Raw genomic sequence first — 24,447 nt, 5'->3', positions numbered from 1 at the left:
GTCCCACAGGTTCGGCAGCGTCTTCCCGAGCCTCAACATGGCGGTGAAGCGGCGGGAACAGGCCTTGCAGGACTACAGGAGGCTGCAGGCCAAGGTGGAGAAGTATGAGGAAAAGGAGAAGACGGGGCCAGTGCTGGCCAAGCTCCACCAGGTACCAGGGGAGACAGGCAGGCGGGGGCTGGACAGATGGGCCATTGTGGTCACCTGTGGTAAGTCCCTCCCTTCACCTGGGGGCACCAGGACCAAGACACCAGCCATCCCCACCCCACCCCACCCATCCCATATCCCACACCCAGCAGTGAGACAGAGTTTGGACACCCAGGGTCTTGTTCCCTAGGCGCGAGAGGAGCTGCGGCCTGTGCGGGAGGACTTCGAAGCCAAGAACAGGCAGCTGCTGGAGGAGATGCCGCGCTTCTACGGCAGCCGCCTCGACTACTTCCAGCCCAGCTTTGAGTCCCTCATCCGAGCACAGGTGAGGCCCAGGCGCCCTTCCCCTGGGTGGACATAGCTCATGCCACTCCCTGTTACCCACGCTGGAAGGGTGGCTTAGCCATTCTCCACAAAGACAGGGCACCTACCCCAGGCACAGCCCCAAAGGAATTCATTCTAGTACCAGAGTCCCCGGCTCGGCGACTTGGGAGCCCTGTCTGCTGCTGGAGTCCTCACGTTGCTCTGGCGAATCCCAGACCAGCCATGGCCGAGGTTCCCTTTTGTCCGGCAGTTCCTCCCTGGATCTCTGCGTTTCACTAAGTAGCCCCTCTGCCCCACACCCTGAGGTGTGCAGGTTCTTGACCCAGGGTGGTGCTGGGGAGAAAGGGATCTGGAGAGTGGAGGCCTATTCTGAGGACTCAGCTCCCCTCCCCTACCCGCCCTGGGCCAGTCTTCTTTTTAGCAGGAAACGGCAGGAGTTTTGCCTTGGAGCCACTAGGGAAGGGGTGCCAGAGCCCTGGGGAGAGCCACACTCAGGGCTGCTGCTAGGGCCCTGGGGTGGAAAGGCAGGCCTGGAGGCATGGGGGCGCCACTGGGGGTCAGACACGGGCCAGGCCCCAGTGTCCCCTTCCACTCGGGGATGGGAGGACACGGAGTGGCAGCACCTGTGGCTCCCACGCTCCTCACCCTCCTCCATCTTCAAGCCTTTAGCAGATTGTTCCCCCAACTGGCAACATAGAAAAGGGTGGGCACCCATGCCAGAAGCGGGTCCCTTCCACACAGGACCCTGTTGATGGCTCACACTCAGCGACAGCGTCAGTACCCCAACACCCTTGGCAGCCATGGGCGCCAGGTCCCTGAGCCTCAGACTCTGCGCTGCCTGGGTGGGCATCTGGCGCCCTCCAGTGGCCGTTCCCTGCGGGCCCGGCAGTCACAGCCACAAAGCCCTGGCTCGCACACCCACCCTGCCGGGCCAGAGTCAGGGTGGCCACCCACCCCAATCAGGATGCCTGAGCAGGGTTCATGCTAGGGCTGGGCCTTGTCAGTGACCCACGTCCTTGGTCCTGTGCCATCTGTAGGCAGTGAGACCTAGAAGCTTCTGCAGGAGGGTGGGGACTTCTCCCGACGCTTGTTCCTGCAGTGAGGGCTCCCTTCAGCCGCCCCATCGGGTTCACGGGAGACCTGGGCCGGCCCCTTCCTTACTGTCACCTAGGTGCTTCCCTACACCCTCCCTCCTGTTGCTCACAGGAGGAAGCCACAGGGTGCCAGGCTCCTGCGTGCCCAGGTTGGAGCAGATGGGAGGCCAGGGATGCCCTGTAACCAGGCAGCATTGCTGGGGGCTGTTGACTGCCTCCTGGCCCCCAGCCTCCCCCTCGCCCGCCCGGCTGCCATTAGTCATGGAGAAGTGAGCATCCCCGGTGACTCAGTGCGCAGTGGCTTGGGCAGGGAGGGGCGGGTAGGGCAGCCCACCCCCAGCCCAGAGGTGACAGCAGTGTTGAGACCAGCTCACTTTAGCTCCCCGTCGGCCGGCAGAAATCTCGCCTCGGGAGTGTCAGCCGTGGGTCCCTGCCCCACCTGGCATTTCCCACAAGATCCCCTTAGTGTCTAGAGCTCCTCCTTGTGTCTGGAGTGCAAAGCGTGGAAGCTTTCAGGAAGCTGCATGTGTTCACTGGGTCATGAGATAGAAACTGAGGCAGAAGTGGCCCCTGTTGTCTGTGGAAAAGCCCCTGGTCCTCAGCCATGTGTGAGAACTGACAGGCCTCCCCATTCCTCCACCTGCCCCACCCTCATCCCTGTGTCCTTTCCCACCCCGGTTCTGGTGCCTCCCTAGAGGAACCCTGGCAGTGAACCTGGCCTCTGAGCTGTCCCCCTGGCCACGCAGCTTGGGCCATGAGCAAGGGTGGGATGCAAGTTGGGAGGGAATGGAAGGCTAGACGTGCATCCCCTTTCTCGCCTGTGCTTCTAAAGCCGGCTTAGGGCTTTAGGAGCCAGCCACCAGTCTACCATGCCCTCTTTCTGCCATGGACAAAAGCCATGGGTTCTCCCCTAGCTTACGAAAAGCAGTAAAACTGCAGTCATGGTGCCCATCATCCCACAGTTGCCCTAGAAGGCCCATGCCTTCCTGCACCTGCTGCTGGGGAAACCAGGCGCCCAAAGCAGGGGCACCTCCACCTCCAGCCACTGAGGCCTTGTTGCTCCCCGGCTCCTTTTGGTTCAGTCTTAGAGCCTTTCCGTGCCCTGCACATTCCCAAAGGCATGCTGCTACAGCTCCAGATGGGTGAGGGCAGGGGGTAGCAGAGGAGTGTGAGCCTCTCGCCCCCTGAAGCACATGGTTCCCGGAGCCAGCATGTGCCAACCCGCCGCCTCCCCCAGGTTGTGTACTACTCGGAAATGCACAAGATCTTTGGAGACCTGACCCAGCAGCTTGACCAGCCAGGCCACTCCGATGAGCAGCGGGAGCGGGAGAATGAGGCCAAACTCAGTGAGCTCCGGGCCCTCTCCATTGTGGCCGATGACTGAATCCCCGTCACTCTGGGACGACTCCTGTGACACGGTCAGCCTCGCTCGTCCTTGCCCTTCTCAGGGCTAACTGCTCCTCTCACAGGCTGGGGACAGAGATGGCCCTGGTTCACGTGCCGGCCCTTTGCAATGAGTGACTCTTCCTGAGCCCCGCACCAGGATCCCTAGACAGGCCGCCGTCTCCCCACTCACAGCCCCAGCAGGTAAGCAGTGTAGACAAACCCTTGGGACTTTTTTATTTGGAGAACCGTCCAGCATGCATCCTGGCCCATGGCCTAAGCAAGCTGCAGCCCTTCTGAAGCCTTGGGCTTTGTCGGCTCAGTTGGGGGTCTTAGCCCTGCATGCATTGTGGGCATCAAATCTACCTCCAAAAGACCCATCCTGGGGAGCCCTCTGGCCCCTCGTTGCCTTTTCACTTAAGAGTCTCTTTTTTCTGGGAGAGGCCCTGAACCCTGCCCAGGAGAGCTGGTCCTCCAGCCCTGGCAGGCCCTCAGCCAGCTTCCCAGCAAGACAAAAGCTACCCTCGTGACTTTGGGACCCAAGTTGTTGGGGTTCCCGAGGTCACTGAGAACTGTTACCTCGGGACCTCAAACTGTCAGTGGAACTGTCCCACCACACAGAATGTCCCACAAGAATTCACAGGTCTCAAACCAAAAACAGTGGGTTTGTGTCTCACCTGAGTATTTGGAATTTTATTTTTTCAAGTAAAGTTTTCAATGAAATGTCCACATGGTATTGTGTTGTAACTTAGGGCGAGCAGCGGAAGCTTCCAGGGCCTGCCGCCCTCCGCTGAGCAGCAGCACCCTCCAGCAGGCAGCGCAGCACGCAGGGGTCTGTGTGTGCCTCCCCGGCCCGGCCCTGCCCTGCCCCATCTTTTGGAGTGAACTGCACTGCGGTCCAGCAAAGATGCTGGGCGGGAGGGCACGCAGGCAAGCCTAGGAGAGGAGTAGGAAGAGCTGTGGAGGACACGCTGTTTGTTTTTGACTTTGGTTTATTTAAAAAAAAAAGCCAAAAAAAAAAAAAAAAACCCAACTTTATATACAAAGTCAAACTGAAACCACGGATTATGGAAAGAGGCAAGAATTATGGGTAACAGGGGAGAAGGCTGGGCCAGAGCCAGTAATACCACATTCTGAACACAGGAGCCACGGGAAAGAGGTGCTGGTTTCTTCTGGCAAATCTGGGGTGACTGGAACACAGTGTTCTATTGGCAAACCCAGCCCAACACTGAGCACTTTCTAGCATGGACTCCATTCCCGTGATGGCCAAGGGAGACCCTTCCCCCAGGAGCCTGCATCTGGAACATAGCAGAGCCTGTGCCATCTGGAGGAGGGGGTGCTTAGCCCCAGCCAGGCTCCACATCTGTCTCTTCAGTTCAGTTCACTGACATCAGACCTTGTCACACACTTGAAAAGCCTTTTTCTCCCCTGTCTTATTCTAAACTGGAAAAGGACAGGAGAAAGTCAGCACAAGACTAAAAGGGCCCCAGGAGAAATACCAAGGTTGAGGGCAATATGACATTCTAGGGGTGCAAAAGATGTTGTATTTAGTTGTAACTGGAACCGGGGTTCCTCACACATCCATCCCACATAGCACAGCCCCCAGCCTGATGGCCTGCCGTCCCCTAGAGGCTGAGCATGGGGTCAGTCACCCCTGCCCTGGCTCCCAGGTCTCGCTCCCGCTGCTTTCTGGTACCGCAAGGGCTCCAACTTTGCCGAGCGCCACCGCTGCCCTCACAGGATGGCAATTCCGTGTGAGGCCGTCAGTTGCTAGGTGCTGGCTCCTCTTTCTCCACCCAGCTGTCAGCCTGTTTGAAACAGATGTACCCAGAATCAGGCCTGGCAAGGCGATCTGAGGACTGCGGACTGTCTCCTGCTGGGAAGCTCCCGCTGCACGCTGCTGACTGCTCAATTCCCAGAGAACCTGCAACCAGGGGCACACAGCCTGGCAAGCGACGGAAGGAAGAAGCTGGTGCCTGCTGGCCTTCTGGTCACTCCCGACATAGGGGCAAGCACCCTTCCGGGGGTTTCTGGAGCTCAGGGAAAGGAGCTATGCTGCCACCTGGTCCACCCCCACCTTACCTTTTCCACCACCCGCTGGATCTCCAGCTGCAGGGGGGTCAGGCGCCTGCGGAGCTCCTGCAACAGCCGCTGGAGCTGGCTCTTCTGTCGCTCCGCCGTCCGGGCGGTCTCCTCAGCCTCCGCCAGCCGGGCTCGCAGCTCCTGCATCTCTGCCGCCAGCGTCTTATTCGTTACTTCAGTGGCTGAGAAACGGTTATGGCTCTCCTCTGCGAGGTGGAGGAGGAAACAGGGACGGCTGCTCCATCAAGGCCCAGAGCACAGGGCAGCGCCTGAGCCTAAGCAACGGGTTCCCTACTGGTCTGCACGTGCCCCCGTGGTGGACGCAGCCCCAGGCCCTCACCCAGCTTCAGCTCCAGTGTGTGGATCTTGTTCTCTAGGTAGAGCCGGCCACTGTCCTGCTGCTCCGCACGCTGCAGCAGGCTCCCCACGTTGATCAGGCTGCCATTGTGGGACACCAAGGCTTTGTGTTCCGTAGGGGTGGCACCTGGCTTCGTGCTCTTCCCAGAAGGGGGCAGCAGGTCCAGGTTTCCTAGAGGGAACCATGAAAAAGATTGCAGGATGGGGTTTCCGGAGAGGGCAGCCTGCCCTACCCGTGCCCCAGGAAGGCTGCAGGGCTCAGGACATACCGAAGAGCACCTCCTCGGGAAGGCCACCGTCCAGGCCCTCCTGGCGGCTGTACTGAAGGCTCCGGTACTGGCAGATGTTCTGGGTCACCACCCTGCTGACCAGCTGCTTGGCCTGCAGAAAACACACCCCCAGACACCTGCTGACCAGAAGGCTCAGTCCCCGACCCTGGCCGTGGGCAGGAACCTGGAGCAGGAGTAAGTGCAGGCCTGTGCCCATGTCCTGGGGCAGAAGAAAGACGGTACCTGCTCTGCACTGAGCCGGATCCCAAGGGTAAGGAGGATCCTCTCCAAGTCTCGCCGGTGCAAGTAGCCACACCAGTTGGCATCAAAGAACACAAAAGCAAGCAGACAGTCCAAGGGGAGCACAGCAGAGGGATCCAGCTCCTTGGGCTGCAAAGAAAACAAAGATAAGCAGGATTTTCAAATAGTTCCCTCAGTGGCTCTATCGCCCAGGATTCACCCTGTTCAGAATCCAGTGGCTTGGGCAACATGCAGCTCAGGTCACATCCAGTGATGCATGCCTAAAGTCCCTGCTACTGGGGAGGCTAAGGCAGGAGAATCACTTGAACCCAGGAGTTCGAAGCTGCAGTGCACTATGTTCATGCCTGTCAACCACTGTGCTCCAGCCTGGGCAACATAGCGAGACCCCGTCTCTAAAACACAAAACATCAAGCAGCCTGACTGATATGCATCACGTCCAAGCCAGCCTTCCTCTCTGGGGCACTTTCACAAAAGCTCCTGTGCTCCTCCTCTCTCAGCAGAGGATCAAACACCTCTCTCCCGTTCACCCCGATAGACACTGACATGTTCTCCTGGAGCCTATGAACGTGCCCTTCCATAAGCCAAGGACCACACTGTGTGTTGGGTCCATCAAGAAAGGAAATCACTGGTAAGCATTCTTTTCCCAGGAGTGTGCCGGAGGCCTCGCCCAGCCTCACCACCACTGAGGCCCGGAGAGGTGGAGAAGAGGCCTCACCATGTCCTGAAGTGAAGAGAACTCCATCTCTGACTGGTTTGAGGCAACGGACCGGACCTCCGAATCCTCCAGCTTTGCTCCTGCTACAGAAAGCCCAAGATAAATGGAGAGCAGGGCCCACCCAACTCCACAGTCCGAAAGTGAAAACCAGCTTGGCCACAGGTGGAAAGCCACATCCCGAGCCTGTGAGCTCCCCTCTCACCACTCGACATACCAAACTCCTCCTCTCCATCATCCCTCAGAAGCAACAGTTCCGGGTCCAGGGCCATCTCACACAGGTCCTCGGAAGCCTCGCCCCGGGGTTTTTCTTCTTCCTCTCCCCCAGAAGTGGGTGGTTTGGGCAAAAGCCCATCCTCCTTCTAGGGAGGCAGACGAAGGTGATTAGAAGGAAGGCAGTTACCGTAATTACCAATAGTAATCATGGCTGCCACGTGAGTAATAACTATGCCCCAGGCACTGTATGGAGGGCTCTAGACACCATCTCATTTCATGTATTTAATTTCATTAAGTGGAATTCAGAGCATGCCAGGGCATCACCAGACACCTGGGCTTTTTTCCTCAGGAGTTGATCTTGGTCCCAGAAGAAACTACATTTATTTGACGGTATTTAAACAAAAAGCAGCTGGGCACAGTGGCTCACGCCTGTAATCCCAGCACTCCTGAGGTCAGGAGTTCAAGACCAGCCAGGCCAACATAGTGAAACCCCATCTCTACAAAAATACAAAACTTAGCCAGGCATGGTGGTGGGTGCCTATAATCCCAGCTACTCGAGAGGCTGAGGCGGGAGAACCGCTTGAACCTGGGAGGCTGAGGTTGCAGTGAGCCGAGGTTGCACCACTGCACTCCAGCCTGGGCGATAGAGCAAGACTCCATCTCAAAGGGAAAAAAAAAGACTAGTATTTTAGAAAAGGTTTACAAATTTTATTTTTTATTTTTTTTCGAGAGAGTCTTGCTCTCTCACCCAGGGCGGGGTGCAGTGGCACGACCTCGGCTCACTGCAACCTCCACCTCCCTTGGTTCAAGGATTCTCCTGCCTCAGGCTCCTGAGTAGCTAATACAGACAATGCACCACCACGCCCAGCTAATTTCTGTATTTTTAGTAGAGACAGGGTTTTACCATATTGGCCAGGCTGGTCTCAAACTCCTGACCTCGTGATCTGCCCGCCTCGGCCTCCCCAGGTGCTGGGATTACACCCCGCCTACAAAATTTTCTAGTTAACCATCAGGCAATCACAGCACCCGACTCTGCTAAGCATTCTCAGTGACTGGGGTTTCTATGCTGTCAGGCTGCTCAGCCATGCTCCCTGCACTCCTCTGCGCCACCTTCCCTTCCACTAGGTGTGCCACTTAGCAGCTGTGCAGCCTCAGTGTGTGCTGAGCAAGGGAGTGGGGAATGAGCTAGGGCGCAGGAAGCACTCAGAGCCCAGGGTGAAGATGCGCAGTCACGGTAAGCACTACGACAGCCTGAGGTGGCAGGGTACTCACCAGTGGGGGCTCTGACTCGGCAGCCGAGCCCTCATTCTGTGCCTCATCCTTGGGCTCCTTGACCACCTCCTCTTTGATGGCTTCTTCCTCCTTGGTGGCTTCCTCCTTGGCCGCCTCCTCCTTCTCAGGTTCAGGTGGGGACACGACCTTTTCAGGAAGGCTCAGCAGCATCTTATAAACCCTATAGCCAAAATCCCTCTGGAGCATCTCCAGAAACAGCTCGGCCAGCACCATCACCTGACGGGGAGGTGGCAGGGTCCATGAGCATCAGGAAGAAAGACTGCTCAAGGCCCACAGATCCCAGCCCATAGCCTCCCCAAGGCTCTGACACCTGCCTCAAAAGAGATCCTTTCTTTTGGCCTCCGATCCTCCACAATCCCATGGAGGGACAGGTTCACACAGCCAGGGCGTGCGATGACAGCAGGTTCTAGCGGGGGTGGAGGGGCCTCTGGGAGATCAGTGTCCGTTTCCTGCTGTGTGCTGGCCTCTGAAGTTTCTGCATTCCGTCTGGAAGTGTCTGCTGCTTGCTCCGAGGCATCCGGTGCCTGTTCAGTAGGCTCCATTTCCTGTGACAACAGCCAAGATGAGACCCTCTGGGTCCCAGGATCAGGCCACCTATATCTCCCGCTGCTGGCTAAGGCACAGCCTTACCCCTGGTACCTCCTGGGTCGGAGGAGCTGCCTCTGCAGCTTTCTGCTGGCACAGGGCCTCCCACTCCTCCAAAGTAGGCATGATGGTCCAGACGTCCGGCAAGTACACCACCACTGTCTGGAGCCGCCGGGGGGGTCCCGGCTGCAGGTACTGAAACTCGGCAAAGCGCCACCTGCACATAGCAAAAGGAAGTACTAACTTCCTTAGTGACAACTCCACGCAGACACCACATTCACAGGCAAGGGCTTCAGTTTCCAGTCAGCACTCAATAAGCACGTACTGCGAGGCAAGCTTTGAAAACACAACAGCAAAGCTACAGACCAAGTCCTCAAGAAATGGTCAGTCGGGAGGCCGCAACCGTACAAGCACCCTACAAGGTGTGAGGACAACTCAAGGAACTCTCAAGTGCAGCCTGGGGCTCAGCCGGCTTTTGGCATACACCCCACGCTAGCCTGAGGCAGCAGAGGGGGCAGGAGCGGTACTAGGGGGCAGAAGAGAGCTAACCAGCAGAAAAGGGCAGGGACTGGGCCTCCCCAACAAAACCTCCCCAACCTGCTGGGTTGGTGCAGCCGAGGCTCAGGAAGCCCACTCACCACTTGGTGCAGCCACTCAAGTCAATGCCAGTCTGGGCCTGTGCACAGCGGATGGCGGTGCGCACCAGCACCTGTGGGTCAGCCTGGGGGTCGAGGCCATCCAGGGAAGGAGACCATTCACCCCCAACCAGCACTGCCTCTTCTTCTTTTCTGCCCAGCAAAAACTGCAAAAAGAGACCAGGGATACGAAACAAAAAACTCCGTTACCTGGGTCTCCCACTGCAGGGCAAGGCTGCCACCCATCAGGATGAAGGGAGCAGGAAGTGGGGAAGTCCATCACACAGTGAGGTCTCTATCTGCTAACATGAGCCAGCCACCTAGCGCGCTCTGACTAGTCAGAACAGCTCTGAGCTGCACCTTCGTCCTGGGTGAAATGAGGGGCATTCGGCTCTGAGATGCCTCGTTTCTGTGCATTCAGGAACAGGAGCCGCGCACTCAAAACATGACAGGTTCCGGACATTACCAGTGAATGCATCTCCTCCTGCCCTCCAGCTCTTACCTTAATCTGCTTCAGAGGATGCTCTGGCGTCTCCCTTGGCTCAGCCATGTCATCCACAAAGAGCATGCAACAACGATACAATTCCTCCAACCCCGGGGAAGAGAGCAGTAGTACCTGTGCAGGAGGAGACACTCAGAGCTGCCTTCAGCCTCCAGAAATCAGGTTAAGTGACAGACACCTGTCAGCTTACCTTGGAACTATAAGCGGGGTCACTGTCTGCAGGGATGGGCTCAGCACCAGCATCTGGAGCTGCCTCCTTTTCAGAAGAGACCTGGATCCGGCTCGGGTGATGGAGGGAAAAGGGTTGGCTCAGAGGGAAGGCTGACAGCCAACTCAGATGCACGGACAGAAAATCTGAGGGGACGAGGAGGCTGCGGTAACGACGCTGGAGTTCTAGGAAGTCACAGACGGGGCTACAGGAAGACAAAAAGGGAATCCAGACTGAGCAAACACTAAAACATTACAAATGAAACCATCAAAGAGTTTTAAAAATGGGCAAATTTTTTTTAGTCTGAGAAAGAACTTTTGAAGTAAGGCACCTCTCAAGGAAGCTAGATCAGATCTGACCACTCAACTTACAACCCCTAGATGGCAAAAGTCAAACTAGGAAAGGGAAAAAAGAAAACACTTATAATACAGGACAAAGAAATGGGTCATTGCCTTAATATAAAAGAACTTACAAATCAGTAACAAAAAGTTCAAAAGCCTAAAACAGAAAATTGACATCAATAGGTTCTTAAGAGAAATACATAAGAATTAAAAGCCCATGAAAATATGTTCAATCTCACTTATAATTAAAGAAACGCAAATCACATTATCATGTGTCACCAACTAGACAAAGATGAAAAAGTCAGCTAACAGGGTTGGCAAAGGCATGGGGAAATAAGGACTCCACACCCCACTGGTGACAGCAGAATGGGCACAGCCTCTTCGGGAGAACTGGCAATAGTTATGGAAGCTTAAAGCAAAGCCTTTGAGCCAGCTGCTCCATTTCTAGGAACTGATCTCAACAAACACACAGGTGTACGTAGAAGGATGTTCATTCCAAGAAAATTTAGGATAGAGTGCTAATGGAGAACTGGTTAAATAAATCATGTTCATCCATTCAATGAATACTGTGTAGTTGCCAAAAAAAAAAAAAAAACACAGATCTAATAAATGTTCATATGAAATAAAATCTAAAGTACATTCAGTGAAAAGGCAAACCACCATACAGTATGTACAACAGGTTTCCATGTGCTTTTTGTTTTGTAAGAAAAGGCTGTGAGAACACACATGTGCACTTGCATAGACCCCATCTCATTTACATGAGAAACTATTACCGGCAGCAAGTCTCAGCCCACCTCAGCCTCGCCGCTCACCTGTCCACAGTGTAGGGAGTGAGGTGGACCCGGTAAGGAGGCAGGTCATGCCTTGGCTTCTTAGCACCCCAGGGCTCTCCAGCAGCCCGCTGTTTGCGTTTCTTGGAGTCATAGTCATCGCTAGAGGTTGACCCATCACCAACAGTAAGAAATCACATTGTTATATGTATTCAATACACACTGAACCAAAAGAACTGGAAACAAGCGCAATCCCTCACATTCAATAATACATGGAAAAATAAGCCATGCTAACAGCCATATGACAGAATGTTACAAAGATATTAAAATGGATATTTACACTCTTTTAATAACATAGAAAAACATTCCTGTTAAGCAAAAAGCACACTCTGCAACATTGTATACACAGTAGGCCTGAGCTACTGCAAAAACAACTTTAGAAGACTGAAAGGAAATAAAATATTAATGGTGGAAGCCTCCAGTAAGCTTACAAATAATTTTCTATTTTTCTGCACTTCATAAATTATAGTTAACATGTTTTTTTGAAATGAGAAAAAAACTGATTTCTCTTTTAAAAACAAGGGACTTTATATGAATCCATGCTATGCGTTCTATAAAGTTTATTAGAAGAGACAGTTAGGGGCCGGGCGCGGTGGCTCAAGCCTGTAATCCCAGCACTTTGGGAGGCCGAGATGGGCGGATCACGAGGTCAGGAGATCGAGACCATCCTGGCTAACATGGTGAAACCCCGTCTCTACAAAAAAAAAAAAAAAGAAGAGACAGTTACAAGGTGCCTGTAACCCCAGCACTTAGGTAGGCCGAGGTGGGCGGATCACTTGAGGTCAGGAGTTCGAGACCAGCCTGGCCAACATGGTGAAACCCTGTCTCTACTAAAAATACAAAAAAGTAGCCAAGTGTGGTTGCACATGTCTGTAATCCTAGCTACTCAGGAGGCTGAGAGAGGAGAATCACTTAGACCTGGGAGGTGGAGGTGGCAGTGAGCCAAGATCACGCCACTGCACTCCAGCCTGGGCGACAGAGCGAGACTCTGTCTCCAAAAAAAAAAAAAAAAAAAGAGTGAAAGAGTGACAGCTACAAATCCTTAATAATACACATTAAAGTCATAAAAACACTCAAACCATTTGCTCCAATAATTCCACTCTTGAAAATTTGTCCCAAGAAAGTTAATTCAAAAGAAGAAGAAAGGCTACACATAGTGGAAAAATAGGAAGCAGCATAAACTGAGAGTAAAAAACCAAATACATAAACCAAATACCCAAATTTTTATAGTAAATAAAAACAATCACGCAGCCATTAAAACACTCAGGATTATGCTGCAATATGGAAAACTGTTTATAAATACACAAAAATAATTTGAACTCTTAAGATTAAAATTGCAAAAAGTATGCACATGTATAGATTTAAACTAGAACAAAGGAGAAAAGAGTGGCAAGACATTTTCCTTTTCAAACTTATTTTCTGAAATTCTTTAATACCTATCTGTTAATAACAGTTAAAGAGAAAAGGTAGAAACCATACATATTTATATACATATATATATGTATGTGTGTGTGTATATATATATATATGTGTGTATATATATATATATATATTTTTTTTTTTTTGAGACAGTCTCCCTCTGTTGCCCAGGCAGGAGTGCAGTGGCACGATGTCAGCTCACTGCAACTTCTGCCTCCCGGGTTCAAGCAATTCTCCTGCCTCAGCCTCCCGAGTAGCTGGGAATACAGGTACCCACCACCATGCCCGGCTAATTTTTTATTTTTAGTAGAAATGAGGTTTCACTATCTTGGCCAGGCTGGTTTTGAACTCCTGACCTCAAGTGATCCGCCCGCCTCAGCCTCCCAAAGTGCTAGGATTACAGGTGTGAGCCACCGCACCTGGCCTACGTATTTCAATTATTTTAATTTTATATAATAGCATGTACTGCTTTACACATTTTTATAAGTCACTATAGTATTACACTATAACTACATTGTAAATGCAATAGATATGGGTACAATAAATAAAAATAGTTGAGAAGAAAAAACCTTTAGACCATTCATTATAAAGTGCCAGACTGATAAGGGGAAACCCCCCCCCCCATGTTACATAAGAAAAATAAAATCAACTGTCATTTATCTGTGCCTCGGTAACTGAGCTGATTGTATTTACCGGAAGGTTTCTGTTCTGCCTTTTAGACCTGCCTGGGTCATTTCCCTATTCATCACACCCCAGTGACTAAGCTGAACAGATTTATCATGAGGCCTGTTCTCTTCTGTTGGCCTGGGTCACTTCCATGTGCATGATCATCTGCATCCTAAAGTGGCCTTATTTTCAAGCCCCGATGGGATGTCAGTAGCCCGTGTGTCTAATAGAAGACCCATGCCAAAGCCCCTGTGACAACTTTCCAGCTCACAGTAATGTCTAAACTGTTATGATCCACTCCACGCTGTACACTGTGTGGTCACTTTCCTCCCCTTCCTGTACACTGTCAGGAGGTCCTAAGGCAGCACCAGGGGCTGACCTCTCAGGACCCACAGCAGCAGAGCCCACCTGGGTACACCTGTCCAAAACCGCAGCTCAGCAGTAGCTGCTCAATAAAGACATTGTTCTCTGCATCCCAAAGCCAGGAATTCAAAATAAAGCTTGGCTTCCATGCAAAACATTAATGTGGTTGAGTCCTTCATAAAAGTTGCAAAACTAAATAAATAAAAGTTGCCCCAGAATGACCTACTTTGTACCACCCTGGGCCCCACTCTGCACATTCTCTCTACTGACTGATGTTAATATAATATCTCCCTCCCAATGGTGGTATAGGTTGAGTATCCCTTACCTGAAATGCTTAGGACCAGAAGCGTCCTGGGTTTGGAATGTTTTTCAGATTTTGCAATATGTGCATTATACCTACTGGCTGAGCATCCCAAATCCAAAACTCCAAACCTGAAATGCTCAATAAACATTTCCTTTTGAGTGCCATGTCAGCACTCAAAAAGTTCTGGATTTGAGAGTATTTTGGGTTTTAGGATTTAGGATGCTCAACCTGTACATCCTTTCTGTAGAAGCTGTGACACTGAAGCATAATGGCCAAAGTAATACAACAGACCTTGCATGGGTCTCAGCACATCCAGGACAATCAAATGCAACTGACTAGAGAAAGCCTGAAATTAACCCTAAAGCAGAAAGTCCACAGCAGTCACAGAGCTTCACCCAGGCTACGCTGTCTCATAAGGCACCTGCTGTTGATTTTGTAATGAAGCCTTTAATAAACTCACACAATGTGAGAGGTAGAAGGTCCTTGGAAACTGAGGACCAGTAAGATGCACAGGACAAGAGAAGTGGGTAAATGCAAAACATATACCAGCCACTGGATATACTTATATACTTATGAATATGGTGTCTACAATGGAGAATGGGACACAGGGTTTCAAGTAGTGGAAACCCCAAGGCAAACAATCCCAAAGCTTCCCCCTAATTAGAATTCACAAAGGTGAATTCCCACACCTGTAATCCCAGCACTTTGGGAGGCTGAGGTGGGAGGATCACTTGAGCCCAGGAGTTCGAAACCAGCCTGGGCAACACAGCAAAACCCTTTCTCTGCCCCCCACAAAAATAAATAAATATTTACTTATTTTTTGTAGAGATAGGTTCCCAAAGGACAGGGATTTATAGGCATGAGCCACTGCACCCAGCCTTACAAAAAATGTTTTAGAAAATTAGTCAAGCATGGTGGTGCACACCTGCAGTCCCAGCTACTCTGGAGGCTGAGGCAGGAGGATGGCTTGTGCCAGAGAGATCAAGGCTGCAATGAGCCATGATCACGCCACTACACTCCACCCTGCGTGACAGAGCAAGACGCTGTCTTGACAAAGAAAAAAAAAATAGGGTTAAGGGTTACATGAGATTTCTCATTTGTCAAAATTGTCAAGATTTGTGCATTTCAATCTACGTAAGTTCCACCTTAAATTTTTTTACCTTAATAAACTCAAGTGAGAGCAGTGAGTAGATGGAGGTAGACATGAAAAAGAATGGTAGCTGATACTTGAAGCAGCTGGGTAATGGGTATAAGGTTCCTCATACCTTTCTGTTTACCCTGCATATACTAAAATTCTCCACTATGACAAGTTTAAAATGAAGACAGAACGAGAACGAGTCTTAAATCAGGCTAGAGCTTAACTTTTAGAGGTACAAGCAAAACACTCAGGGAGACTGAGACTGAGGAAGGAACATGTGAACTGGAGAGAGGATGGGACAGCATGCTCCTGGTGGTCCCCAATGCTACAGATGAGACAGGATCACCAGGATACCCTAAAGGCCCAAATCAGCCATGCCTGCTCCACACATGGCTGAGAAAGCTACCTGCATGTCCAAGGCAGAGTGCAATATACACCTTCTAACAGCATACTTATGAGAATGGTGTCTATAAAGGAACGTTTTAAACAACTAAAAGAGATACTGCAGTGTTACTTTTGACATGTTACTATTGAGTTTCTATTCCTGTCTAGAAACAAAACAGTATTTAAGAAATACCTCAACATGACATTTTGAAAGATGAACTGTATCAGCTCCCTGCTTGCTAAACCACTGTATAAAATTCCAATGTTTTTATATACATTTCAGTGTGTCTACACACTTCAGAGAAAAGGGACTAGGATCTAGCTGCAGGCAGAGAATGTTAGTGGTAAGCATAGCCACCTTCCAAGCAGTTGACCTGGGTTCACTTCCTGGCCAAGACAAAAAAATAATAATAAAATAAAGAGAATGTTAGTGTCAACAAGTGGCCAAAAAAGGGACATCATCCTCTTACCTTCGGCCCTGATCCAACCGTCCATGAGGGCCCCGGGCAGGAAATCTGTTCAGGTGGCTCAGGTGAAGTGTGTGGGATGTCTGGAAGAGACTCAGAGCTGCAGAAAGGGAATGACTGGTGACTCAAAAACCCTAAAAACCAGCCGGGCGCAGTAGCTCACGTCTGTAATCCCAGCGCTTTGGGAGGATAATGCGGATGGATCACTTGAAGTCAGGTGTTCAAGACTAGCCTGGCAAACATGGTGAAACCCCCTCTCTACTAGAAATACAGAAAATTAGCCAGGCGAGGTGGTGGATGTCTATAGTCCCAGCTACTCAGGAGGCTGAGGCAGGAGAATGGCTTGAACCCAGGAGGCGGAGGTTGCAATGAGCCAAGATCAGGTCATTGCACTCCAGCCTGGGCAACAGAGCGAGACTCCATCAAAAAAAAAAAAAAAAAAAAAAAAAAATCCTAAACACCTATCCCGATCACCCACCTTTCTTCCAGTACACAGAAGTACCCACCTCTACGCTAATGGACATTCAGCAACAACCTGAAAGTCCATTGATCCAGACTACCCCATAAAGCCACACTGAACAACAGTGCCACTCGTACTCACGCTTCTGAGGAAACAGTGGGGGAATCCGGTGAGGCTGGAAGATCAACTGAGGCTGAGCTCCCAGGATCCCTTGCTTCTGGCCTAGGGCTGCTACATGCAGAAGGGGAGGTGCTGGGGACTTCAGTAGGGGCTGCAGAACAGGAGCCAGGAAATTCAGGGGACCCCATGGTTGAGGCACTCACTACCTTGGAAAGATGCAGTCCCACCCCCTTGAGAAAAGTCAGGGTTTTGCCCAGCTGTCAGGGCACAGGGGCTTCCATCCCTCCCCTTTCCAATGCACATGCTAAGGAGAGATGAATACCTGGTTGGAGAGCGTTTGCACCTTGACAGCATTCCAGGGCACTGCCTGGCCTGGGTTGTATGCAGCCTTCACCAGCACCTTCTCACCCAGCTGGGGCAGCCGGCCCTTCACCACACTGCCAGCACACAAGCCAGGAGGCCCCATTAGGAGAGGGACCCCAGACAAGCCACCCTGACTGCCCCTATGAGGCCTTTCCCATCAAGATTTCCCCCACCTTGCACAAAAACAGCAAAGCAATGGCTTTGGGGAGGGGGGCGGGCAATACCAGCACGGTGACAGAACTGAATCCAATAAGCGTTTCCAGTAGGGGACCAACCTCAAGCCTACCTTAGCTGAAAAAAGACCTCTTCATCCACAACCCCAAAGTAGTCATGCAAGCTGGTAACAATACCAGTGAAGACCCGCTGTTTCTCCCCACCCTGTAAGAAAAGGGAGCAGTTGAAAAGTAAAAGAAAGGAAGCTGGACAAAATCACACTCTGCCATGAAGGTCTCATCTCAACCCACACCCCTTTTCAGCGTACTGCATCAAGAGTTCACACAGAGTGAAGTACAGGTGTGTGGTGGGCATACTCCATCATTAAGGGTCGGGGCATGTTTGAGCTGGTTCTTGACCCACAAGCTTCTTCTAGGACTTCCAGTTCATTAATTCCAAGACGTATGCTAAAGATTTCCCTGGAGCGAGAAATGAAGATGCCCCAGTCTGAAGGCTATCTGGGAAACCCCATATTAGCCCACTACCAGGAGAGGGGTCAGGAATGATAAACACTATTATGTAAGAGATGAAGAGCACCAGGCCTCCAGGCATCCAGTCCCAAGGGCTGAAACTACAAGGGATGCCCAACCTACCTGAAGGTGCCTGGCATTCTGGGACAGTTCTGTGGCCACAGGAGGAGTGAGCAAACCAGGAGGAGGGCCCAGAAGAGATGTTGAAGCTGTGCCTATGGGGAAAGAGAAGTAATCTCCAGGAACCACCCCTACCACCTTAAGCACTAGAGTCAACCAAAGGATGTGGTAAATCCAAAGGCTACAGCTCCAGCCAGCTCCTCCACAGGGCTTCACTGGCAACCACGGTGGGAATCTGCTGTTTTCCAGAGGAACATCAGCAGCAAATTGCTCTCCACCAGGGAAACCCCAAACTAACTTCACAGTACATACTTTCCAGGATGAGGCCAGGTAGGGAGAAAAGTGATCACCTGAGAAGTTGCGTCCCCCTGGAAGTGGGTTGATCCGCTGGCGCTTAAACTGGGACATTGGGAACGCTGTCCTCTTTCAGAGTCGTGGGGAAAAGCCTTCAATCCAAAAAGAAAGAAGTTAACAGCTCACACGGGAAATTTCCATCTATACCCGGAAAAATGGAGAATCTTAAGTAAGGATATTAATGAAAACAGGGAGGTGGGTAATGAGAATGAATGAAGGCAATGAATGGAGAGAATATAGAGAAGTAATAAATGAAACAGTAAATTACATTGTTTCAGTCTGTCCTCACAATAACCTAGAGGTGGGTCATATTGTCATGCTGTTTTACAGACAAGGAAACTGGTGCTCAGAGAGATCAAGAGACTTGCCCGGGGCCACATAATCAGGTAGTGACAAAACTGGTACTCACACCCAGGCCACCCAACAACTTAGCGCTCCTCTCACTAAGCCATGCCACCCCCAGAGTAGTTGGCGGGGTGAGGGGCTGGAAAGAGCCCCGATGACATCCCTTCATTCAAAAACATCCGCCAAAACCCTCCACGCAGGGCCCGGAAAAATGGAGGAGGCCGGTGCCGGCGAGGAGATGGTGTGAGCCCTCTCCCCGGAAGCCCGACCCGTTGTTTCCTCGACCGGCTGGTGGGAAGGCAGCTCCCTGGCCGACCGAACGCGAAACCGGCTGCGCGCCACCCTCCTGCTCCCACGCTCCCGGGCCCTCCGCTCCGGCCTCAGCAGCCGCCAGCGCCAGGTCTCCCGGCAGGGCCGCGGCGAGGCCACCGAGGGAGGACTGAGGCGCGCGGTTTCTCCTCCTCCCGCCCCCAAGGCCGAGGCCGTTGCCAGGGAGACGGGACTTGCAGTCCAAAGAGGGGCTCGGCCCCTTCCGCGCCCCACGCATCTTCGCCGCCCGGCCCTCGCAGTCCCTCGGTCAGCGGAGGGACGGAGGGGCGAAGGGGCAGAGGGGCGGCGAGGGGGCCCCTAACCCACCTGCGGGCCAGGGCAGCGACACCGGGGGGACAAAGACACCCGGAACCACCACAGCCGCTGCTGCCGCCGCCACCGGAAGCGCCTCTCCGGAAGCGCGACCACTGGTCGGAAGCTGCCACTCTCCCGGATATGGTCCCTCCCTCGTCTCCGCCGACCTCTCCCTTCCCCCACGCCGGCCTGCTATCCCGCGGCAACTGGGGAGCGGAAGTGCGCCTTCCCGGATCGGATGCGCGTCAGGAAGTCGCGCCTCGGTAGTGTCCTCGCTAAAGAATCCCATCAGAAAAGAAGGCTTCGGATCGTTGGTTCCGGGATCAAAGACAGCGGGAGCCGGCTCCCCCAAACACAAGGAACCCCCGACTGCTTACCACGCCCGCCTCCCTCTGGCAGTCGGGACTGCAACAGATAAGGGAGTCCCGACTGGAGGAGGAGGATGCCTATCAGTGACCATTTCTAAGAGACATTTCTGTGTCTGACTCAAGCCAGTGACTCCCATGCCTATAGCCAGTCAGGAATCAGTGCCCTAATTCTCAAATATGAAATCTAAGAGGCCTCAGTGAAGTGGCCTGCTCAAAATCTTGCCAGAGACCGGGCATTTTAGTCCCCATTAGCAATCCCATGGCCCCCTTATCCTCCGACCTCCCCGTCATCCCTCCCCGTCCCTATTCACTTAACGTTTACAAAGCACTTTGAGGCAGTTTAATCTCACTTTATCCTCATAACAAGTCTGTGAGGTAGGTAGGGCAGGCATCATTATTCCCAGCTGGAAACTGTGGCTCAGAAAGGTTGATTTAGGGTCTAAAAACTAGTACAGGCATCTGGTTTGAGTTAGGGCCTGTAAATGCTAGGGGGAGAAGCTGAGCACTGGCTTTGAAAGTTATTCTTCTGTTCCCAGGTTATCCCTGATCTTCCTCATTTCTGATGCAGTCTTCAGGAGTCCGGGGCAAGACTCCATGCAGAGGCAGTCAAAGCCACACCGTTCTCTGTCCCAGGGCTGCCAGCACGGCTCTGAGGCAGAAAGCTCAGTAACTGCCCACTGAGGAATAAAGGTCAGTTCCATCCTTCTGCAGTGACCTCCCCCAGAATATCAACCCTTTGGATGCATTCTTTCAGAAGAGATGGTTGGATCCAGCCAGCTTGCAACACTGACAGTCACACAGAGATATGCATACCATTGTGCATAAATACACATCTGCAACATGCTGGGCCCAGACAGGTCACCGTGCCAGAAACACTCCACGGACACCTGATAATGAATGAGGTCTCATTGTGGAAGCCCAGGGATTTCTGGTGAGGAGGAGCAGCCCGGGAGCTGCCGCATCTTGGGGGCCTCTCAAGAAACCAGGGCTCCTGACCAGACTGCTTAGAGGAGAAAGATTCACCCTCCACTCAAGAGAGGAGGGCAGGCGTCAGCAGCTTTTCCTGGCAATGTGGAGAAGCAGCAACGGGGCAAAGGGCGAGGAAGACTTCACAGCAAGTCCCCTCCACCCAGGGTCACCAGGTGCACCGAGAGGTCTCAGCCTACAGAAAGGTTTTGCGCTCGTTGTTTCTTAACCACTAATGACGGCATAAAGGTTTTCCGGTGGGGGCGGCACTGAGGCCTTTCAGGGAGGTCCCTGGACTCGATCCTGTGGAATAAAAAGAAGACATTAGGCTAGGACGAGAAAATAAAACTAACAATGGCCCTAGAGTTGAGAGAACATGATTCATCTACTGGCAGGTAGCAGGGTGGGGGTGTGACCTGGGGCTGTTAAATGACTTGGTACTTCTTACCCCTGGAGAACTGTTCGGTACAAGCCCCGAGGCATGATGGCCTTCACCCACTGTGAAATCCTTTGTGCCCCACCTTGCTCTCCCCACAAACCTGGGAGGTGGCCTAAATGTCAGCATTGAGGGTGAGGGGTTGCTGAGCTAGGGTAGGCAGATTTCCCACATTCTGGTCCTTGCTGTCACTGACGTGCGGCTTTGGAAAAGCAACTACCCCCAGCCGCACCGAGAACCCAGCCTCCTTATCTGCAAATAGGGTGTTTTAACTACTGTTTCTTCTAGCAGCCCCTCCCAGACTGCCTCTCAAGTTTCACGAGGACAATACTGACAACTGGCATGACAATCTCTGCATCCTGGCTCATCAGTCTCCTCTCCGTGCCCTAACCTGGGCTGGGCACGGGGCTCACCTGGGGTCAGAGCCATCAGGAGGGGTAGGGGGCTCAGGGTGGTGGTGGCTTCTCCGGCAGATCCGGTTGAGCAGGACCTTGACCTTGTCCCAGTGGGAGAAATCCCGCTGAGCAGAGGAGGAGGGGTCACCAAGAGCCCTCCCCACACTCAGACCCCCGACCAAGCTCCCAGAGACAGCTGTCACCACAGCCAGGATGAGTCGCCTGCTCCAAACAGGAATCAATCCTGTCATTTTCCCAGAGTTGCTGGCCCCCAGGGTGCCCATGCATCCCCACCTCCCCTCCCCCCACCCCAGCCCACCACCTGCCCCACATACACCCGTCCCCTACCTTGTGTCCCTGGGAGGATGGCAAGTGGTACGCTGGCTCCACTGGGGTTTCTGGCAGCCTGGGAGGGTTGGCACTGGGCACCTCCACCTTTGGGGGTGAAGCAGCCTTTGCCCCTTCAGAAAAAGAATCAGGTTGGCCAGGGCCAGAAGACACCCCATCAAGCTTCGACTCAGAGGACCTGCTAGTGGGACCCCAGGCATGCAGGACAAAGGGAGACACGATGGCCCCTCACCTGTCTGCTCTGTCTGGCTTAGCACCTCCCATGGCCGCTGCCCTCCATTACCTGGGGTGTGTAAGGGGGACGGTAAAGGGGCTCGGGCCAACTCCTCACCGGGATCCTGTGCACAGGAGAGACAGGTGATCAGGGCCTGGTTAGAGGGGTGAGGCTGTTCTGAGGGCAGCCACGGTTCCCAGGGTCCCATCTGTCCTCTCCCAACCCCACTGGCCTGACTACCCCCACTCGAATCTCACTCACTCCTGGGGGCCTCTGGATCCGCAGCTGCAGGTAGAGCTGCTGGAGCCTTGCCATCTGCTCCAGCACTAGGCACAGGTGTTCCAGATAGCGAAGACCCTGCCCAGGAAGGCAGGCCCAGGCTCCAGGCCCCAGGCCCCCCACCTGTGGGACATTGTGAGATAGGGGAGATTTAAGTCATGCTCTTTCCCTACCCCAAGCAGCCAGGCTGGGCTCAGCCAGCAGATAGGAGCGGATTGGGCCCTGAGGAGGAACACACGCAGCCAGCTTCCCCACTGCCCAGCGTGGCATGGTGCCAGGCAGGGCCCGTAGCTGCCCAGCTCCTCTGCGGAGGTGGCCACGCACAAATGGAAGTGGGGTGCAGCAAGGATCTATGACACAACCCAGCAATTAGGGGCAGGGAGGGCCGCACCCCGAGAGAGCTCCAGGGAGAACCAGAGGAGCTAGACTGTCCATCCCGCTCTTAAACCCAGCCTGAGAGTGAGCACTCACCGCCTCTTCTTCCAGGCCTGCCTCTAGGTCTGTGTCTGCCTCCATGGATTCCTGTTCCCCTGCTCCAAAAAGGGGCACTTCACGCTTGCACTTGCTGGGCGGCCGCAGGCAGCGGTGTTGTCCTGACAAGCTAGTGGGAGCTGTTGGGAGCCGGTGGGAACGCTCCAGCACCTGCCCCAGCTTCTGGCTGGCCAGGAGCTGGTCTACATGGGCTGGGGGCTCGGGGCTCCCTGAGGATTCAAAGTCCAGGGAGTCCTGAGGAAGGCCCGGTAAGGCGGCCAGGGGGCTGTCCCCAACTGCCATCTCCACTCCTGAGTCCCGGGAAGCCAGCTTGAGAAACAGCGCCTCCCGGCTGACACCTCTGAGCTTGTCACCTCTCTCCCAGGATGAGCACCCGTGGGCAGCGTCCGGGATCCGTCTGTAGGTGCTGGTGACTCCAGGCACTATGCAGCCCCGTGCCAGGCCCTCGCCAGTCCCATCTGCATGGAGACTCAGTGTCAGGCTGGGCAGGCCACCCCCAACACCCCCAGCATTCCTGACGGCTGGCAGCACTGCCCCAGGGAGGAGTGTCCCTGACCAGCGAGGAAGGGTGGTCACTGCACAGCCACGGGCCGCCCGGATATGGCCCCAGCTATTTGGGAGATGTGTGGATGGGATTCCCTTCACAACAACAGTTGTTAGCGACAGGGAACCCGTGCTCTGAGCTCTGTGGTAGGCAAAGCCCTGGTCAGCCACATCCATCAATCCCTTAGATGGCCTGCGCCTGCGCTTCCCACCTAGGATCAGCCCACCATCTCCCAAGTCAGAAGTGGGAGCCACAGGCTCTTCCGCTGCTCCCCAAGCGGGAGTAGGACTGTGTCCAGCTTCACGGAGAGGGGAGAGGGGACAGAGAGGAAAGCCTGGGATCGCATCTGCTCTCTGGGGGCCCCTGAGGCATCAGGATGCCAGGTGGAGTCTGTCCTGCAGCTCACGGGGAGACGATAAAATCACCGCTCTCACCGATTTGGGTTTCTGTTGTAAGTGAGGAATAGTGAAGATTTTACGAGAAGTTTAAAATTAAAGAACTGAAGTGAAAGGGACGAAGGGGCAGCATTAGCACCCCCTCACTGTCACGTCCGCCAGGCCCTCTCGCGACCAGGCGTCCTGGCGGAATGAACTGTACGGGAAACAGGCCGGGGGGAGCGGGGACGACCTGCGGGGCACGCGGGAGCCGAATGCCAACCCAGGCCCCTCTGGGCAAGGAAGTGGGCCAGGAGGTCACTGGGTGGGAGAGGGGTCCGCAGCCACGGAGGGGGCTGGGGCGCGGGCGGATTCCCACATCCTCAGACGGAGCGGGAAGGTGAGGGAAGCGGAGCCGGAGGAAGTGGGGCGGAGGCGGTGGCTGGTTTAACGCCTGAGTCCAGAGGGGCTCCAGCCTGCACGGCGTCCCCTGATGACCGCCTCTCCAGAGGGAGGCGGCGAGGGAGGCGCAGCGGGGCGGGCGCCGCCCGCCGGGTGCGCGGGGCTGGGCGAGGAGCTGAGAGAGGCTGCCCGGCTTGGGGGCGGGAGGCGGCTCCGGGGCGGGGGGGCCCGGCCAGCCTGGGGGTGGGCGACTCACCCCGGCCGTCCACGGCGAAGGCGCGCCGCCGGCCCATCATGGCCCGCTCCCGGCCCCGGCCGCTGCAGCCTCCCGAGGATCCCGGCCCGAGTCCCCGCGGAGCGCGGGCAGCTCGGGGCGCGCGTCCCGACCCAGCTGGGCGCGGCCCCCGGACACTCCCAGCGGGGCTGGGGGGCGGAGGGCGGTACGGTGGGGGGCGTGGCCTAGGGGGAGGGGAGAGGAAGAAGAGGAAGAGCGAGACGAGGAAGGGAGGGGCGAGGAGAGAGAGGGGAGGGGCGAGACGAGGGAGGGGAGGGGCGAGACGCGGGAGGGGAGGGGCGAGAC

At 54.0% G+C, this 24,447-nt stretch overlaps 3 protein-coding genes across 14 annotated transcripts in view; 1 reads left to right on the top strand and 2 right to left on the bottom strand.

Annotated features, from left to right (window-relative positions):
• The window catches only part of BIN3 (bridging integrator 3), a 48,138-nt gene extending 44,461 nt beyond the window's left edge, over positions 1 to 3,677 (top strand). The window contains exons 7-9 of the mRNA XM_023216714.1: positions 10 to 151; positions 338 to 472; positions 2,803 to 3,677. Coding sequence (XP_023072482.1) covers positions 10 to 151; positions 338 to 472; positions 2,803 to 2,949 — 424 coding nt within the window. The 3' untranslated portion in view covers positions 2,950 to 3,677. The remainder of the gene's footprint in view (positions 1 to 9; positions 152 to 337; positions 473 to 2,802) is intronic.
• Positions 3,678 to 3,921: 244 nt separating this feature from the next.
• CCAR2 (cell cycle and apoptosis regulator 2) lies at positions 3,922 to 19,267 on the bottom strand. Of its 2 annotated transcripts, none has more exons than XM_023216700.3 (21): positions 19,062 to 19,267; positions 18,077 to 18,172; positions 17,730 to 17,821; positions 17,210 to 17,301; positions 16,883 to 16,997; positions 16,582 to 16,711; positions 15,984 to 16,080; positions 11,222 to 11,341; positions 10,051 to 10,273; positions 9,861 to 9,974; positions 9,362 to 9,525; positions 8,769 to 8,940; positions 8,453 to 8,683; positions 8,118 to 8,354; positions 6,847 to 6,991; positions 6,633 to 6,715; positions 5,900 to 6,046; positions 5,657 to 5,768; positions 5,371 to 5,559; positions 5,031 to 5,236; positions 3,922 to 4,756 (listed from the first exon to the last, which is right to left on the bottom strand). In XM_023216700.3, the coding sequence occupies exons 2-21, from the start codon at positions 18,132 to 18,134 to the stop codon at positions 4,712 to 4,714; spliced, it is 2,772 nt and encodes a 923-aa protein (XP_023072468.1). In that variant the 5' UTR covers positions 18,135 to 18,172; positions 19,062 to 19,267; the 3' UTR covers positions 3,922 to 4,711. The 2 variants fall into 2 exon arrangements, with proteins under 2 accessions (XP_023072468.1, XP_023072469.1); XM_023216701.3 differs by having other exon boundaries at positions 8,778 to 8,940.
• Positions 19,268 to 19,743: 476 nt separating this feature from the next.
• Positions 19,744 to 24,330, bottom strand: C7H8orf58 (chromosome 7 C8orf58 homolog). 11 transcript variants are annotated; one of them, XM_023216708.2, is made up of 7 exons: positions 24,124 to 24,328; positions 22,527 to 23,005; positions 22,038 to 22,178; positions 21,846 to 21,900; positions 21,563 to 21,675; positions 21,233 to 21,339; positions 19,744 to 20,686 (listed from the first exon to the last, which is right to left on the bottom strand). In XM_023216708.2, the coding sequence occupies exons 1-7, from the start codon at positions 24,161 to 24,163 to the stop codon at positions 20,575 to 20,577; spliced, it is 1,047 nt and encodes a 348-aa protein (XP_023072476.1). In that variant the 5' UTR covers positions 24,164 to 24,328; the 3' UTR covers positions 19,744 to 20,574. The 11 variants fall into 11 exon arrangements, with proteins under 11 accessions (XP_023072476.1, XP_023072477.1, XP_023072479.1 ...); XM_023216709.1 differs by having other exon boundaries at positions 21,233 to 21,315; XM_023216711.2 differs by having other exon boundaries at positions 21,894 to 21,900.
• Between the last annotated feature and the right edge of the window lie 117 nt (positions 24,331 to 24,447).

The sequence above is a fragment of the Piliocolobus tephrosceles genome, chromosome 7 (genome assembly GCF_002776525.5).
Source record: "Piliocolobus tephrosceles isolate RC106 chromosome 7, ASM277652v3, whole genome shotgun sequence".
Classification (NCBI taxonomy): domain Eukaryota; kingdom Metazoa; phylum Chordata; class Mammalia; order Primates; family Cercopithecidae; genus Piliocolobus; species Piliocolobus tephrosceles.
Note: the sequence above shows the minus strand (reverse complement) of the source record. Positions and strands in the feature narration are given on the sequence as shown.